This window comes from Eretmochelys imbricata, chromosome 5 (assembly GCF_965152235.1).
Source record: "Eretmochelys imbricata isolate rEreImb1 chromosome 5, rEreImb1.hap1, whole genome shotgun sequence".
Lineage (NCBI taxonomy): Eukaryota > Metazoa > Chordata > Testudines > Cheloniidae > Eretmochelys > Eretmochelys imbricata.
Window position 1 is genome coordinate 74,061,209 of NC_135576.1, and position 17,348 is coordinate 74,078,556.

At 42.5% G+C, this 17,348-nt stretch overlaps 1 protein-coding gene across 4 annotated transcripts in view; it reads right to left on the reverse strand.

Annotated features, from left to right (window-relative positions):
- The window catches only part of SEMA6A (semaphorin 6A), a 70,463-nt gene that overhangs the window by 32,926 nt on the left and 20,189 nt on the right, over positions 1-17,348 (reverse strand). For all 4 annotated transcript variants that reach the window (XM_077816353.1, XM_077816351.1, XM_077816352.1 and 1 more), the window contains exons 7-15: positions 16,735-16,854; positions 15,485-15,573; positions 14,391-14,608; positions 9,965-10,096; positions 6,382-6,537; positions 4,145-4,321; positions 3,338-3,478; positions 3,135-3,215; positions 1,656-1,714 (exon numbers count right to left, since the gene is read on the reverse strand). In XM_077816353.1, the coding sequence (XP_077672479.1) occupies positions 1,656-1,714; positions 3,135-3,215; positions 3,338-3,478; positions 4,145-4,321; positions 6,382-6,537; positions 9,965-10,096; positions 14,391-14,608; positions 15,485-15,573; positions 16,735-16,854 (1,173 nt within the window). The remainder of the gene's footprint in view (positions 1-1,655; positions 1,715-3,134; positions 3,216-3,337; positions 3,479-4,144; positions 4,322-6,381; positions 6,538-9,964; positions 10,097-14,390; positions 14,609-15,484; positions 15,574-16,734; positions 16,855-17,348) is intronic.

Here is a 17,348-nt window from a genome sequence, read left to right on the forward strand (position 1 = left end):
ATAAAGAGGCATATTATCCAAAGTTTTATACAGGGATTAAGCTGCAGGATTCCACTGCTGGTAACGATGGGGTGAAATCGGCACTCTGCCGCACGAGAAATTTACCTTGTAAAGTTACATGTGGTATTTTGTATTAAATCTCTCTCCAATTAAAAATGCTGAGGCTCTTTAAGTATATTAAGGTACGTTAAAGTATGTCAAATGCAGCTCAACATAACCGTAAGCACTGCTGAACAAATTTTGACATAGATCTTTTGCGTAAAGCCATGCCATGGGAGTGATTATTAAAAGGATTTTTGGCATGTGTTTTCTAAATGCTTCCCATGGAGTTAGCACAGATAGGCAGCATTAAAGGGTCATTAAAAAAAACCAACAACTCTTCATATGTACAGCCCACAAGTTTGAAGGTTAAATGTTTGGCCATATAACGTGTGTCATTTCTTTCACCCCAAAGGCCATATTCTCCTAACCTTGTTCATCATGTTGTCTAGTACCTTATTTGACCAGAGTGCCCTGGACTTCAAAGTGAACACTCTAGGCCCTGCTCATGATAACTCAGATTATCAGAATTTGGTCCCAAGTGATTAGTCTGCATTCCAAACTCTTTGTCTACATTGTCCCAGTTAGTAAATGTACATAATTCAAGGAAATCAGAAAAAAATCCATAACATAAACAGCCCAATTCTGTAGGCAACAAGGATGAAATCCTGACACCATTACTGACAAGGGCAAAACTCCCACTGACTTATGTGGGGCCTGGATTTCACCCCCTAGGGTTTTGGATGCACAAAGAAATAAAAGATTAGGCTTATTATGCACACACTTGTATTTTTCCTAAAGTCTAAATTTAAATATGCTTAATCTGAAAGAGCTATATTTTGGCACACAACACAGTTCATAAAAGGGGTGATGGGTAGCTGCACTGCCTCAGGAGCATCCCAAGTCCGCAACTGCCTCTCAGGGAGTCACACTTCCCTCCATGCTGCCCCTTACTCCTGAGGGGTTACTGCTGGTCACACCAGTTGCAAATTACTACCTCCCACAACATGCTGGCACAGCTGTGCTGACCAGTGAGTAGGGAGTGGAGACAAGGCTATGCACACTCCTCATCCCTCAAGTCACTGCTGCCCATCTGTTCCAGAGAGGGACTAAGGGTAGCCTTGCTTACCCTTGCGGGCCGCGACTCAAGGTCTGAGTAAAGGGAACAGAGGGGCTCTCATGTACGGGTACATAGACCAAGTCACGATTTCACCCAATATTTGTAAAGCAACAAATGTTCATTTTGCACTGCGCAGCTGAGACCTTGCATGCAAGATCACACACATAATCCAACCCACCCAGTCACCCACCCTTGAGTTTACAATGGCAACGAAGATACAGTGTATACAGCTGCTATAATTAATATCCTTCAGAGCTGGATTTGTCCCACAACACAATTGCCATTAAAACAAGTGCCATTGTTTGTATAAACCAAAATTATATGTTTTCTTTAAACAGGCACACAAATGCTTTTCTTGTACTGGTTACTTAAAGTGTGGTTGCTGTTATTATGTTTTTCATTGCTAACAACAGAGCTCTGGGCAGGTAATGGTGATTCTGGGCAGTCAAAAAGTTTCTCTGACACAAGATAAACAGGGAGTAAAAGCTTTGCTTACTTTGGCAGTCACCCAGGCCATCTGTATTGCCATGCTCTATATCCTGCTCAAATGCCAGCCTAAATAACAAAAAGAAACATAATGGTGTAAGTAACAACATTCACAGACATCACCGGAAAGAAATCATACCATCTAAAAATGAAATAAACATACAGAGAGAAATTGGTCGTTTCTTTAATACACCACTGGGAAACTTGCAAAATGCAAACATAGACAAATTGAGTTATTTTCACCTCTTAATGGTTCTTTTGGAAGATGATGCTTTGACATATTTTTCTGCAAAATTTTTCTACTACGTCTTGTATTGTTAAATCAGGCAAACAGATACATATCTTTACGAAAAATGGGAGAACATCTGTGAATAAAGTGATAAGTCTAAAACAAACAATGAAGTTATCAGAAAGCAATTATGATTCTATCTGAACTTGCTTGTACTCTGCAGAAGGTGCATTGGTATTTTGACAAGAAAAATACATCAAACCAATATGTAGGTACTGAGCCTAGGAACTATGATAATAAACACTTCAGAAATGCTCATAGATGCAGAAATAGATGTCAATGCTATATGCTTTAATTCTCTTCTACCTCTACCAAATGGCCCATCTGAGGCACGGTCCACTTTGCTGTAATGAAGAGAATGCAACAGGGCACTTACAGTTAACAAAGATCTACAGTGAATCTTTAAAAAAAACATTCTAAAGTAACAGAGAGAATAAAATGGCTGATCTAGGAATAATAATGATAATGCAGCTGTTATATATTTATTGAGGACCTGTAAGGAAGCAGGGGGCTTCCTGTCAGCAGGAATACAGAGGTTATCTGATGTTAACAATACACCTGTACCAAGACTCGGAAGTACAGCCAAGGCGTAAAGTGAGTGAGCTTGGGCTGTGTCAGACCTGGCCAAAATATGAGACCTTTCAGGTGGATCTGTTGCCTGCAAGGAGGCATTTATAAATGCATTTAAAAAAAGCTTTCAGAGTCCTAAAATGTTGTTATGAAGTACTGATATTCCACTGTTAAGCAATTAGAGATCCAACAAATCTTTCGGTGTACTTTAGTGATCTGTGATTCATCTCAGTAATACACAGAGGGCTGGTTTTGTTTGTTTGTTTGTTTGTCAAACTGCTTCAGTAATCTAATTTGGATTCTATTGCCTCTTTTAATCTGCTTTCATGGCACCAGTGCCAGACTTGCTCATACAGTTCTCCCTCTTTGAGCAATGCATGGGACTTAATGTGTATCTATCTTCTTTTCTTTTTCCTAAGGGTAAATAATCAGTGGAGAGTTTGCATCAAATCATACTCTGGAATTCCAGAGAATGCAAATGAGATGAAAGCAAACATTTTGCACATTCTTTTCCCAAGAGCTCCTTCTGGGCTTTTTCAAACAGTTCTGTCCAAAATTATATCTGATTGGCATCACTGCTAAAGCCCCTAATTTTTTTACTCTGTCTATCCAGTACCAATGGTTACTTACTTTATACCAGGTAACAGCTGTGTGCATACCCCACCTTCCTTCACCCAGCCACAGTATGGGTCTCTGGAGGCTATGCAGGCCCTTAAGAAAGAAGAAGATCATAAAGCTTTCTGGAATTTTTTCTTCTTCAGTTCTCTAATGCTCAGTATGGCTTGCAAAAGGGTTTGTAAATGTGGAGAGAAACCGTGACACAAAACACCTACTTTTTGCACTTGCCATGACGCTCACATCGTCCCAGGGGAATCTTTATCACACAGGTAGAGAATGCTACGTATAGAGAACTGCTGTGTTTGTCAAGCTGCATTCCCATAATCCTCTTGTCTTCTACCCCATCATAGCTGCACCTGATTTGACAGAGCAGGATAATGTTATAAATGGGTGTTCTTGGCAAATTTAATTATAACATAATGATTTCTTAATCTGAGAGCATTCCAGAGAGGAGAAATTATCAAGCCAGGGGAAAAGAATACATGAGCTCCATTAAAATAATTGTTACTAAGGTATATGAACAACTGTTAAAAAAGATATATACAAGCGGGGAGCTGCCAGTAGGGAAGACTCCATGTGGCTCCTTGACTTTCAAATTCATTCCCCTCCTTAACCTTTATGGTATGCTGCAAAACTAATCTATTTACATTTGAGGAGGGTTGAAGGTCAGGAGGTCTTATCTTGGGGGTGGGTTTTTGAGGGGAATCAGTATTTTGAGGGTGGGGGAGTTCATTTTTGTGGGCAAGTTGTCGGTTAGCTACTGCTGTTTTTGTCTTTGTTGGATTGCATTGTCAGGGGTGCGTAAGAGCTGACTGTGATGGGCAATTGTCTATACGTGTTGAAATTAAAATACATAAAATAAAACGTAGAAACAGAGGGAAGCAAACACAAAAGAAACATTCAAAATTACTCTAAAACTCTGAATTCTGTGGCCATTCCCTTTTCATGGGACTACCTGCACCATGGAAATTCAGACGTGTCAATGCTGTCCCGTAAATGAGTACAAAGAACCAGATACGCACTTTTCGGGATTGTAAACATTCATCTCCTCCAGGAAAAGGCTATCATTTAGGAAACCGCTGTTTCCTGTCCGGGCCAAGAATTTCAATATGATTCCCTTCTCTGATCCCAGGAAAACCACCGTGTGATTCTGATGTGGTCCAGCAGCAGTGTCTACTGCAATTTTGGTCAGACGATATCTAGCATGACAACATCGCATTTGTCATTATTTGAGTTAGTCTATCATTTATTTTCTCACTTTTCAAATAATAGTTGATAGCTTTCTAGTAATCATATAAGAAACACAAGCTATTTCTTTCAGTTGAACTGACCGCATAAGTTCATACAGAGAGTAGTAGTTGGGCACCAAACTGATGCTGTTTTGTGTGTGCATATGTATGTTATACAGCTAGCAAAAGTGTTTGCAGCAGCAAAGCTCAAGCAGCCGGCTGAAGAGGTGCATAAGTGTCTGAAACCACTTAGCAATTACCCTTCTAATCAGAAGCAATGATGACTGATGACTTCTATGAGCAGGGAAAGCAAATGAGTGCGAGGAAATGTTTAAAATGTCATATTCTGTCATAGAAAGCAATAGTGATGGCATATCCGTATTCATCCTTTTGGTAGTAAAAGCTGTGTAAGCACAATACTGAAAAGCTAAAAGCTAAATCAGCTGAACTTATACTTCACCACATATGACCATAGTACTACCACCAAGATAGCTCAGGGATTGGACAACATCAGCTCATGATGAAGAACAGCTTTGTTGAAGCTGAACCTGAGCAAGACGAAGGTGATGCTAGTGGGCAGAAGAAAATATTAGATGAGTTTGCAGCCATGGTGTGGTCTCCTGTCATTGAAGGCACACACCCACAATAGTTCAATTTGGTTCATAGTTTAGGAGTGCGCCTTGATTCCTTGCTGATTCTAAGTTCTCACATAGCAGCTTTCTGTCTTCCCTGGTGGGCTGGGAAATGCCAATAACTCTAGTCCTTTGTTATTCCTTACACATACTTTCATCACCTTCATCTGGACAATAGCACTGGGCACGAAGCACCCGTCCCTTAGGAAACTCCACCTAAAACAACCATGTTGCAGCACATCTTCTCAACAACATGGGCTACCAAGAGAACCCATTTATAACATTAAATACATTACATCTGTCCTCCCCTCTCTACACTGGCTTCCAATAGAATACTGACTCAAGTTCCGGCTCTCGATCTTTATCTTCAAAGCTGTCAATGGCCTGGGCCCACGGTATCTAAAGACCACCTAAAGCTCCCACGGTTGACACTTCTGCTCCTCTAGCACAATGGAATTTTCTACAATAAGGATAAAGCTCATCTATGTGGGAGACAAAACTTTCTTGAGGCCAGTCTGAGACTGTGGAATGAACTTTCACAGACCACAACAAAACTCATCACTTCTCCAAGTGCTAGGTGCATTTGTTTGAGCTTGTCTTCTCCAACACAAACACATAAAACCTGTACATTAAAAAAAACCTCCAAAACAAAACGCAACCCAAACTAAACACTACACTGCACACACAATTCTCCCCCTGGGTAGAGAATGAGCGCAAGAGAATAAACTACATGAGGCAGATGTTAGTCACTTCGCTTAATGCGCTACTGGAGGGTGCTTAGATATTATCATGATGAAAGCAGCGTTAGAACCTTTACAGAATAGAATAAAAATGTGTTTCCCAATGTGTGGTGGTGACATTCTGAGGATTGTTGATTTATGTGTCTTTGTACAAATCTCTGTATTATTATTTCTTTTCTCATTGTCATAGACCAGATGGGGGTTATGTGATTATTTCTGTTTGTACACTTGTGCAAACACTGAAACAAACCAGCACATATCCTGACAGACATCTTTGTATCCTGTGAACATATCCTGACAGGCATCTTTATTTCCTGTGGACGTACCCCCTGGCTATCTGTAGAACTTTACCCAAAGTTTTCTACAGAGCTGTTTCAAATACTGACCCATAAGCTAATATGCAGGGCAATGTTCCCTGCTCCACATTCCCTCTGAAATCTGGTTTCAGTGCAGCATGGTTGGAAAAGACTGAAATCATTTCCAGTCTTGAAAGCTGCTCTGGGTGTTCTGTGGCCTCTACTCAGTACTGTCATAATTCATAGCTGGATTCATGCCCAGCACAGCAGAAATGGTTATTAGAATTTCAAAGTATTCTAAGCATAGTTCATTAACACATCCTGACAGCATGTTAAGAGGGTTAGGAAAGTTAGTTATTTACCTGACCATTGTCCTCAGGAACCAGGGCCTGCTGACAATTGAAGGAACAGCCTCATCCATGAGAGGATGTGTTTTGATGAAATTTAGAGTATCGTCTGGGAACTCATTGGAGGTTATGTACTTTTCTAATGACACAGAGCCAGCACAGCAACCTGGCCTAAATAAAAAAAGGGGGGAAAGTACTTATTTAGTGCCTGAGGGCAAATTTTCTAAGTGAATTGCTTTTCTAAGCATCTGGCACTAGGCAAGAATGTGCCAAAGATTCTGTGTTGAACAATTCAGAATGCCACCAAATGAAGTACTGTTAGATTTCCTTTGGGCCTGCTGAGACCTTAGTGGGAGTCCAGGACTCTGTTCTGCCTATCTTAGGAATACTTTGATTTATTGCCATCCAAAAAAGAAGATCATGAAGTTTTAAATAGATTCATAGATACTAAGGTCAGAAGGGACCATTAAGATCATCTAGTCTGACCTCCTGCACAACGTAAGCCACAGAATTTCACACGAGTCTGCAGTCCATCCACCCACATGGAGTCTAATAAATGTACAGACTTATTTGGCAAGATACTGTTCATGGATAAGGCACTCTCCCGGTTTTAACTGGCCCCAATACTGTGGCACTTCCTCATGGAATAAGTGCACTCTATTTAATTTACCAAGGGGATAGTTGGTTTTTTACAGTGTGAAATAAAATGTTCAAAATACAGCCCAGTGGGCGTGGGGGAACCCAGCATCAGTGTGAACACCTTACTGTGGTTTCACTTTGTTTCTGACAAGCATGAGAACTCCAGTGTGGCAGAATGACAGTATTCTGCAATATCCTAAACAAACCTCACTGAATAAAGATAAACTTTACTGAATTAAGTTAAACCTTTTCGAAGTAGATTTAATATCTTTGGGGTCCATTGTATTACAATTGCAACTGTTTACATGTTACTGTGGGATTGTATGTAACTTTTCTAGGGACTTGACTAATGTAAATGTTAGGAACTTCAAATAACTGTTTGGGAGAATATGTGTGAAGTTGCATCCGATGAAGTGAGCTGTAGCTCACGAAAGCTTATGCTCAAATAAATTGGTTAGTCTCTAAGGTGCCACAAGTACTCCTTTTCTTTTTGCGAATACAGACTAACACAGCTGTTACTCTGAAACATGTGTGAAGTGGGTTTCCTAATAGGTAGTTGGGAGAACATTGGCAGCTATGGAGAAAGACCCATTGTCTCCTAATTAGCTACTCCTGCAAACCCCAGATCAAAGACCTCTGTATAAAGGACTGACTAAACTTTTCATGACTATGCTTGTTCTGAGCTGAAGCTGTAATCAACTTAAGCATAAGAACGGCCGTACTGGGTCAGACCAAATGTCCATCTAGCCCAGCATCCTGTCTTCTGACCGGGACTAATGCCAGGTGCTTCAGAAACAATAAACAGAACAGGTAATCATCAAGTGATACATCCCCTGTCGTTCATTCCCAGCTTCTGGCAAACAGAGGCTAGGACACCATCCCTGCCCATCCTGGCTAATAGCCATTGATGGACCTATCCTCCATGAATTTATCTAGCTCTTTTTTGAACCCTGTTATAGTCTTGGCCTTTACAACATCTTCTGGCAAAGAGTTCCACAAACTGACTGTGCGTTGTGTGAAGAAATACTTCCTTTTGTTTGTTTTAAACCTGCTGCCTATTAATTACATTTGGTGACCTCTAGTTCTTGTGTTATGAGAAGGAGTAAATACTTCCTTATTTACTTTTTCCACACGAGCCATGATTTTATAGACCTCTATCATATCTCCCCTAAGTTGTCTCTTTTCCAAGCTGAAAAGTCCCAGTCTTATTAATCTCTCCTCATATGGAAGCCGTTCCATACCCCAGTCACTTTTGTTGCCCTTTTCTGAACCTTTTCCAAGGCCAATATATCTTTGTTGAGATGGGGCGACCACATCTGCAAGAAAACCTCAAGGAAACCTCTTGGGTGAAGATACGAAGGTTGGGGTGAACCATGGTAAGCTTACTAGCATGAGTCTAGATTCTTTTATGTTTTAACGTTTTCTCTGTAGTGCTTTTTCCTTACAAATAAAGTAAGCCTGCATAGGAAGTACTGGGTGATAACTGTTGGCAATTACATTGTGTGCTGTCTCCGAGAGGAGACACAAGCAGGCCTGTTTAGGCGGACTGTGTTTTGCTGGGAAAATCACAGTATAATCCTGGAACTGGGCAGCCTAGAAATACCCTGGTCAGGAGAGAGGGAGATACTTGGCTCCACCCAAGAGCGGTAACTTCTAGGGAGCTAGAAGCCTGAGACTGGGTGTCCTTGCTGTGCCATAGAGAGAAATACAGGTGTAGTTGCCCTGAACTGTGACACCCAGTACTGTAGGCATGAGTCAGGCTAAGATTTAGTCACGGGAATTTTTAATAAAAGTCATGGACAAGTCACGGTCATTAAACAAAAAATCCACACAAAAAAAGTCCACGACTTTTACTATATAAATACCCGACTAAAACTTAGCTCCTGGGGCTCTGGGCGCTGCTGCTCTGGGGGGATGGGGGGGGGCGCACAGGACACCGCTGCTGTTGGGGCCCGCCTGTGGCTAGCCCCTGCACTGGCCGCAGGGGCTGACTGCCCCCAGCCATCCCTGCTCCGAGATTCCAGGGGCCCTCCCGCTGCTCAGGGGTTCCCTGGGGCTGTCCCCAGGAGAGTAGACATAACATATACATGATGTTCCATGGGCATTTCAAAGTTCCTGTCCAGGGAACAACTTACAAATAAAGTTGAAGATAGATAACCTCAGGCCTAATGAAAGAATTGAACTGCTAGGTTCAGTAAGTCTCTAAAACATAATGGGCCAAATTCAGACTTGGTGTAACTGGGTGCAACCCCCATGGAAGTCTTTTGGACCAAATTAAATGATGGATTTGGAGCCAGATTCTACTAATGGTTACAGTGGTATAACTCTATTGACATAAATGGAATTATTCCAGATTTACACCAGTATACCATTAAGTGGAATCTGGCCCTGAGTGTGAGTGAGTCAACAAATGGATGTAGGTGGCAAGGTAGTGTAACTTGCACTGAACTGGTATTCAATGTGCATACAAAATGAGTGCAATGAACACGCCAAAAGGAGTGGAAAGGAAGTGGACTTAGGGGAAGCAAGTAATAGGTGGTATTAGATAAAGCAGATCCTCTTTTTTATCTTACTCCCTCTAGTTAGTTCCTTTTCCTTCTTCCCCCTTATTTCCTCCTACTTGGCACATCAGTTATATTTGTTATGTTACCCACTGAATGGCAAATTGGTGCCAGTCGTTTCCTGACAATGTGTAATTTATACCGTCTTAAGCAACCCCCGATTTCAATCTAATGGGTATGATCCTGATCTGACTTATCCTGTATTAAAGGTGATTTCAATGGACTACTCCTGATTTACACCACAACAACTTAGATTAGAATCAGGCTGAATTCTTATTTCAGTTAAAATATGGATTTCCCATTACATCTGTACCTCACATTGCTGCTCAAATTGTCAAACAGATTGTGTTGCGTACACGAAGACACAAACCATTACTACACAGCATATGAACGCATACCTGGGTTTGGGCACTCGCTCATCAGGAACTGGTGTCCATGTAGAATCTGGAGACTTTTGTTCTTTGAATCTCCCAGTAAATACATTGGCAATGTCAAGCATGTCATAGGCACAGACTGCAGAGCCAGGGATGCTGCAACGTGACATTTCCCAGAAATTGTTACTCATTATGCAGTTATGCATAACATTTTGACTGAAAAACATGCTGCATAGAAGTCTTCCTGTCACAGGCTACTCAGTCCTGAACTTTCTAACCTCCGGGTATTGACAGTAAAAGGCTGCCCCATGCAAAAGTTTGAAATGTACCAATGGGTAGTCAGTCCCTGTCAGCACAACTTTTTTCAAAAGTCCCTAAAGAAAGAACGAATTTCAGTAATCTTGCAGAGGGAAAAGAATCTGGAAAACTCTGCTTGCCACTGGTGATATATGAAGAGTAACAGGCGATTCATTTAGTGCCCAGTACTTGGAAATTCAATTTCCTGTAATTCATAATACACTCTCAGTACTGATTCTCACAGCCCCTGCTGTGCCCCAAAAATACAATCTAGAGATAATTCAGAAGTTGGAGCTGATGCATCTCTTTGCTGAAGGATCCCATTAAGACTAAGAGTTGAACAGTATCACACCAGCCTTTCAGGTTCAGATCTCCATCAGGTTTTCCCGTACATTTCTAACTGACTTCCGATACACAGTTAACTCAATCAACTGTAAAGAGTTTGCAGAAACAAACACAGTGTTGCTTACAGCCACTAAAAATTTCAATTAGGACGTTGATTATTTGCATGTAACCGGATAGTAACCATGTCTAAATATAATTACATTCTTATATAAACACTATTGGAAGGGCTTAGAGGTTTCCCTTGGTCCGTGACTTTAAGTTATGAATTATTCATTTATCTACCTTTATTGTTTACACATGAACTCTTGCATTTGTGTCTGACTTCCGCTGCTTGATTTTGATCAGAGCACCAGCTGGCCAAGATTTGTAATCAGGCTTTTGGCTAGTGGACTTTGGCCTTCGAAAGTGGGAACAAAACTATGGGAGGGATACAACAAGACTTAGAAGGGAACGTAAATTGTTATAAAATAGTTTTATAAATATTAATGAGAGTTTGTCATTTTAATTTCAAAATGCAACATCCAGAGGGCAAGCAAATGAAACAGAAACAGGGAAACCTCACTAGCCCTGTTTGAAACAAAGGGAGGTAGGTGGTTAGCTCTCCAAAGGGTGGGCTGTCTCCTGGAAGGAGATCTAGTGAAAGGTTGCTAATGTGAGTCTACGGTCTGAAATGTTTTAAAGAGAGAGAGAGAGCCAAGTTCATCTTGTTGTAGCTTTGATGTAGCTACACCAGGGTGAATCTGGTCCTGAGAGTCTAACTGAGGGTGTCCTGAGTATCTAGGGCTCAATCCTGAAAGATGAAGAGCAATTCCTGCATGTGCTGAGCATCTTCAAGTCCCAGTGAAGTCCCATTGGAGATGGAGGAATTCAGCACTTTAAAGGATTAAGCCCCTAATGAAGGGCCAAAAGCAATTTAACAGTGGGAGGTTTGGTATGGAGAACAAAAGCACGGGCAGAGTTCAACTCCACACTCCCGGCATACTGAAGAGATCCCTGTGGAGGCAGATATGGGCAGGCCAAAGGTCTGGCTATTGAGGATCGCAGCAGGTGCATCCACTTAGCCACCTACTAGCACAGTGGGGGAATAGCAAGCCATATCCAATATTCCCCATAACCCAGTAACAGCTGGACCCAGACCCATTCCCTACTTCTCGCAGGGAGTGAGGACTCCCTTCCTACTAGCCCCTTCTAGTTCCTGTGAACAAAGATATTTACAAGGCCCTGCTCACTGGATAAGAAATTAGCTTTAGCCACTCCATGCATCGACCTGATGTTGCAGTGTCTCCAGCTGCAATGTACATCCTCCCATCCCCTGCAAAAAAGACTTTGCCCACAGGAATAATACTTCACATATTATATGATGGTTTCCAAGTATTATACTCTCATAGATTATTTTCCAGAACCCACCAAACCTCCCCAACATGCTATAAAATCTCCAGGGCCCAGTGGAGGGGAGGGGCTTTGGACTCTGGCCTTCAGCTGCGGGGCTGGTGGGGAAGGGGCGTTTCAGGGCTTTTGCCCTGCAGCAGGGTAGTGGGGCTAGGGCAGAGGTGGACAAACTACGGCCCACAGGCCGTAGGGACCGTCCTGCCTGGCCCTGGAGCTCCTGGCTGGGGAGGCTAGCCCCCCGGCCCCTCCCCAACAGCTTCTGTGCAGCGGTGTGGCTGGCTCCGGCCAGGAGGTGGGGTTGTGAGCTCCTGCTGCTCTGAGCGACATGGTAAGGGGGCGGGGAGGGTTGGATAAGGGGCAGGAGGTCCCGGGGGGCAGTCAGGGGACAGGGAGCAGGGGGGGTTGATTAGGGGTGGGGGGTCCTGGGAGGGGGCAGTCAGGGAACAAGGAGCAGGAGGGGTTGGATGGGTCAGGGGATGGGGCAGGGCGGTCATGGGACAGGGAATGGGTGGGGGGGTTGGAGAGGCGTGGGAGTCCCAGGGGCCTGTTAGGGGGTTGATAGGGTTGGGGCAGTCAGGAGGCAGGGAGCAGGCGGAGGTTGGATGGGGGTGGGGTCCTGGGGGGCAGTTGGTGGGGGTCTCGGGAGGGGGCAGTCAGGGGACAAGGAGGAGCGGGGGTTGGATGGTTCTGAGGTTCTGAGGGCGGCAGTCGGGGTCGGGAAGTGCAAGGGGGTAGAAAGGGGGTGGGGGCCAGGGTGTTTGGGGAGGCACAACCTGACCTTCCATACAGTTTCACAACCCCGATGTGGCCCTCGGGCCAAAAAGTTTGCCTACTGGGCGAGGGGCGTCTGCTCTGCAGGGTGGCAGGGCTCTGTTCTTCAGCTGCGAGGAAGTGAGTTTCAGGGCTGACGGTTGCAGTAGTAGATACCTTAATGATTACTAACAGCACAACATGGAAAACACTGGAAAACTTTCAGTTTAGAGACAATTCTGATGATACAGCCCACTTACTGGTGCACGCTTTTGATTTTTTATTATTATTTTATTTAGGTGATTGGCATGGAAACAAAATCACCTGCTTCTGTTGCTTAGTTTTTATTTGAAGTCATGTCATTCCACAGCAGCTACTCTAATTTTGTTGTCAGAAGTAGTAATTATACACTGGAGGCCTGATCTTGCTCCCATTTGAAATCAGTGGGAGTTTTGTCATTGACCTAAGAGGGGTCACCCTTTTACTCTAGGTGGGAAATGTACGGCAAGAGCAGATAAACTCCAGCAATAAAGTTAATGTTGCAGCCCCAGTGTCTCTTGTCATATAGAACAGGGAAAAAGAAACAGATCCTCTGGGGCCCTGCAGGAATTTTTCTTTAATTAGAACATTTTTTAACTTTTCCTGAGACCTCAGTAATTAGATGCAGTTACATGTTTTAATAACTCACCGAGCAGCATGTTATAATATACGCTGGTAGCAAATTCTAAACAGATGCCATGGAAAGCCTTTATATGCTGAACTATAAAATGCAGGTGTTAGAACAACGGTCCCGTTATTATTTATTGTTTGTGTTGTGACAGTGCCATTACCAAGAACAGGCCTCTATTGTGCTAGGTTCTGTACAAACACACAGGAAGACATGTCTATGCACAGAGGCGATCCTGCACCCATGAAATGGGAGAGTTCCTCTCACTTGGCATACCCGGTGCTTTCCTCTCAGAATCCCCTTTAATGGAGCATCATGTGGTTACAGCTCCATTGGCTTAGAAGGGACAGGAAGGTGGCAAGCTGGATCTGGAGTTTTCCAGTTTCTCCCCTACAAACTCATGGTGAGAGCTACAGCAATTAACACAAGATGAGGCTCTGTTAACTTCCACTACTATCCTGTCCACACTTTGGAGCCCTTTTCTGTGAGTGTATGGACAGCCAGGTGGAGACCTTAAGAGAACAGCTGTTCCAGAAGACAGACTGCCAGGGGCTAGCAGGAGTTGGTGGGGTATGGTGGCAGGGTGGAGGCAAGGGACATCTATATGGATCTTGAAGAACCCAGGGCTTCTTCTAGGGATCTGGGAGGGGCAAACCATACTCTGCCAATAGAAGAACGAGTAGGAAACTCTGCTAGTTGGACATTGCAGAGTTTCCTGTCCCCTATGTAAAATTATTCCAGCATAAAGGACAATGAGCTTAATGTATGTGCCCATGTAGCACATGATTTAAAACTTATCTCAAGCATCATATAATGTAATAAACAGTACTAATGTATTTAAAATTGGAAAAATGAGTGCCCATATGTGCATGCTAAATAAAAATTATATTTTAATAGCTACTGCTTCTTGTAGTTTTAAAGTGTAAGTAGAAACTGCAATGAAAAGGCAAAACACATGGTACATATTAAGCACAAGCCAAAAGACTGCTGCATTGGGGTTACCTGTTATAAGGGGTGGAGAAGGTTGCCAAGACAATATTATGGCCATTGATATGGATAACATCCGTAACTGCCTGCAGTATGTTAAAGTAGAAGTGTGAATCGCCAGGAACTGAGCAGTTCAGGCGAGCCTTGAGAAAGGAAGTCCACTGTTTTTCCAGAACTCTCTGAGATCCTCCCATGTCATTCTTGCAAACCTGAGCCACTCTTGGGAAAACTACCTGCAGCAAAGGAAAGAAAATAGAGAAAATGAAATATTTCTTTGATCAGAGAAATTTTATTGGAAGTCTGCCTTAAAAAAAAAAAAATGACACAGCGAGGTGCTTAATTTAATCCCATGTTTCCATAATCTGTGATAAATAACAAACAGAGGAAAATTCAGCTTTGGAAGAGTGTGCTATAAAAGATAAGGCTGTGGCATTTAATACCCAGCCATAAATCCTCCAGGAGATCAGTTCTCAGCCCATATAACCTCATTTCCATACAGACTGCTTAGCTTTCTATTTCCCCAAACAAAAGCACTTTATATGCACAATCCCTGCAACCCACGCTGCCAGCCTCTGGGTTTTGTATCTTCAGTATTCAAAACTATGCAAACCTCGCTGGGCTTGTATTCATACCCCGCACCTTTGTGACCCTGGTCAGCTTTTCTATCTGCTTAGTAGGAAGTCTATTGTGGAAATATCAAAAAATGTTAATCAGAAAGTGTTCAATTGTTCTTTACAATAAGGCAAAGAACAAAATTTCTGCCTTGTTTACTTAGTGCTCCTGACTCTCATCTCCTAAGTACAGCTGCCTCTTTCAAGTAAAAATTTTAACTATTACCTGATACAATGAATTAAATGAATTTGTCATTTACTTTGCAGAGTTAGGAAAATAAAAGAGCTTCCAGTATATATTGCCACCATCACGTTGTCTATCCAGACAGTGCAATGTTTCACTGCAACCAACCTTTTGGCTCGAGCAGCAGGATCCTCTCAAAACAATGACCTTGTCATTGTGATTTATGGTTCTCATTTCAAGGTCATTCCTAACAGCACTGGTCCGAGAGCAGTTTTTTCTGAATATTACAAAAGAATCCAAGGCAATTCTCTTACCTTTCCCATACTGTTGTACTCCACTGCTATTTCCCGAAAGAAGAAGTAGATGTAGTCACCATAATCTACTGCCTGGACAAAGTATGGCTCTGTAAACAGACAACACATTCTGTCTATGTGTACACCATATATAAAATAAAAATTAATCAAAGGCCCAGATAAGAGCAAAACATATCATTGCATACCCAAAGAGACAAATTTTTTTGGAGGGGAGGGCGGAGCTTAATTTTCAGCCCTTTCACCCAGACCATGGCTTATCAGATGGGAAACAATGCATGTTGGATGGCTGCAGTGGCTGAAGGCAACGCTGTGGAGAACCAATGCAAGGAAATTACACACTTGCATGCATGCCACTGAAATGATCCCCACTGTGGATTTCTGCAGGAGAATTAGGAAAGGTGAAGATAGCGACACTTTCAAATATGGGCATTGGTAGCTGGTACAAGGGTAGATCCTTATGGCCAAAACCTCACGCATGGAGAGAATAGCAAACCATGCAATTTGCTGTTCCCTAGACTTAGTGGTGACAGTAGCATATATAGACTAGCTCCATGGGTACCTGGTATTAACACACACACACACACTGGGCTAATGGTTTCTTCCCTCAACCCCATTATGTTTCAGCATTTTTGCATACAAGCCAAGCCCTTATACCTGAGCTTGGCTCACTGTCTCACTGCCATTCATGATGCATTTGTGAGGGTAAGCAGTAACTTTCTTAACAACGCAGGTATTTAGAAATTGCCTAATTCAGCAGCAAAGCAATACAGCACCTACAAACTACAAATTGAAGGCTTTGTGTAATATCCCCAGAATTTTATTTATATTGATGAATCATAATGTTGCAGAACAAATTCTCTGTATCTCATAAAACCCTGATTGTTACCTACCACACTCCTAGGAAAGGAGTTGTTTCAGGCACAGCCCAAGAACATTTGTCTCCTATCCCAATCCTGAAAATTACATCTTTTTTACACAATAGAAAGATTCAGGCTTGGAAAGTTGGATGTAATGTATTTGACTGTGGTGGTACTTGAAGTTTCTTTCAGCATCCAGTAACGGGGAGTGGGAAGGAGGAGGGGAGGGAAGAAGGGGAAGGAAGGTAAGTAAATTAGTGTAGGTAAAAGATGTAATTTAGTTTCTTCTCTCTGACAGAAAGCATTGCTGAAATGAAACTGCAGCGAGGTCTGTCAGCAATCCAAGACTCTCATCAGAGATGCAGCTCCCTTTTTTTTCGTTTGTGTACTCACCTTTTAACCATTTTGAGTCATGTTTGACTGTCCGCAGGGTTGGGCTGTCTCCAAGGCTCCGGTAAATGACTGCGTCAATTGCAAGGAAGTCAGTCACTGTGGCAGAATACAGCTTTCCCTCTTGGGGAGTGGGAAAGAAAAAAATGGGAGGGAGGAGAAATAATGTAATTATTTTCCTTTATCAATCAAATGAGATGGGACAAATGAAATCATCTCAATCTCTTTGGAATGAAAATTCTGAGTAACTGGAGTCACAGGCAAACTGAAATGTTCCTCATTTTAAAAATGAAATGGCAATTTCAGACAGATGCACTGGAAAAAGGGCATTCCTAGAAAATGTCCTCTGTTTTACTATATTAGATAAATTGGGACTAGAATGCCCGGCTTCATTGTGGACACCACTACCACAACACCACAGGTAATCTAATGTGACTGGAACAATGGCTGGAAAAGATGGGGTTTTTATCCACAGAACCCAGCAAAATAAATGGATATGAGGGAGACCAATAGAACTGCTGGTTTTTAAACAAGTTTGTCAAACTATGTACTTCTGGAGAGCATTGTTCCTTGATTTTGTTGTGTTAGCTAATTGACACTTAGTATTTCTTCCTTTT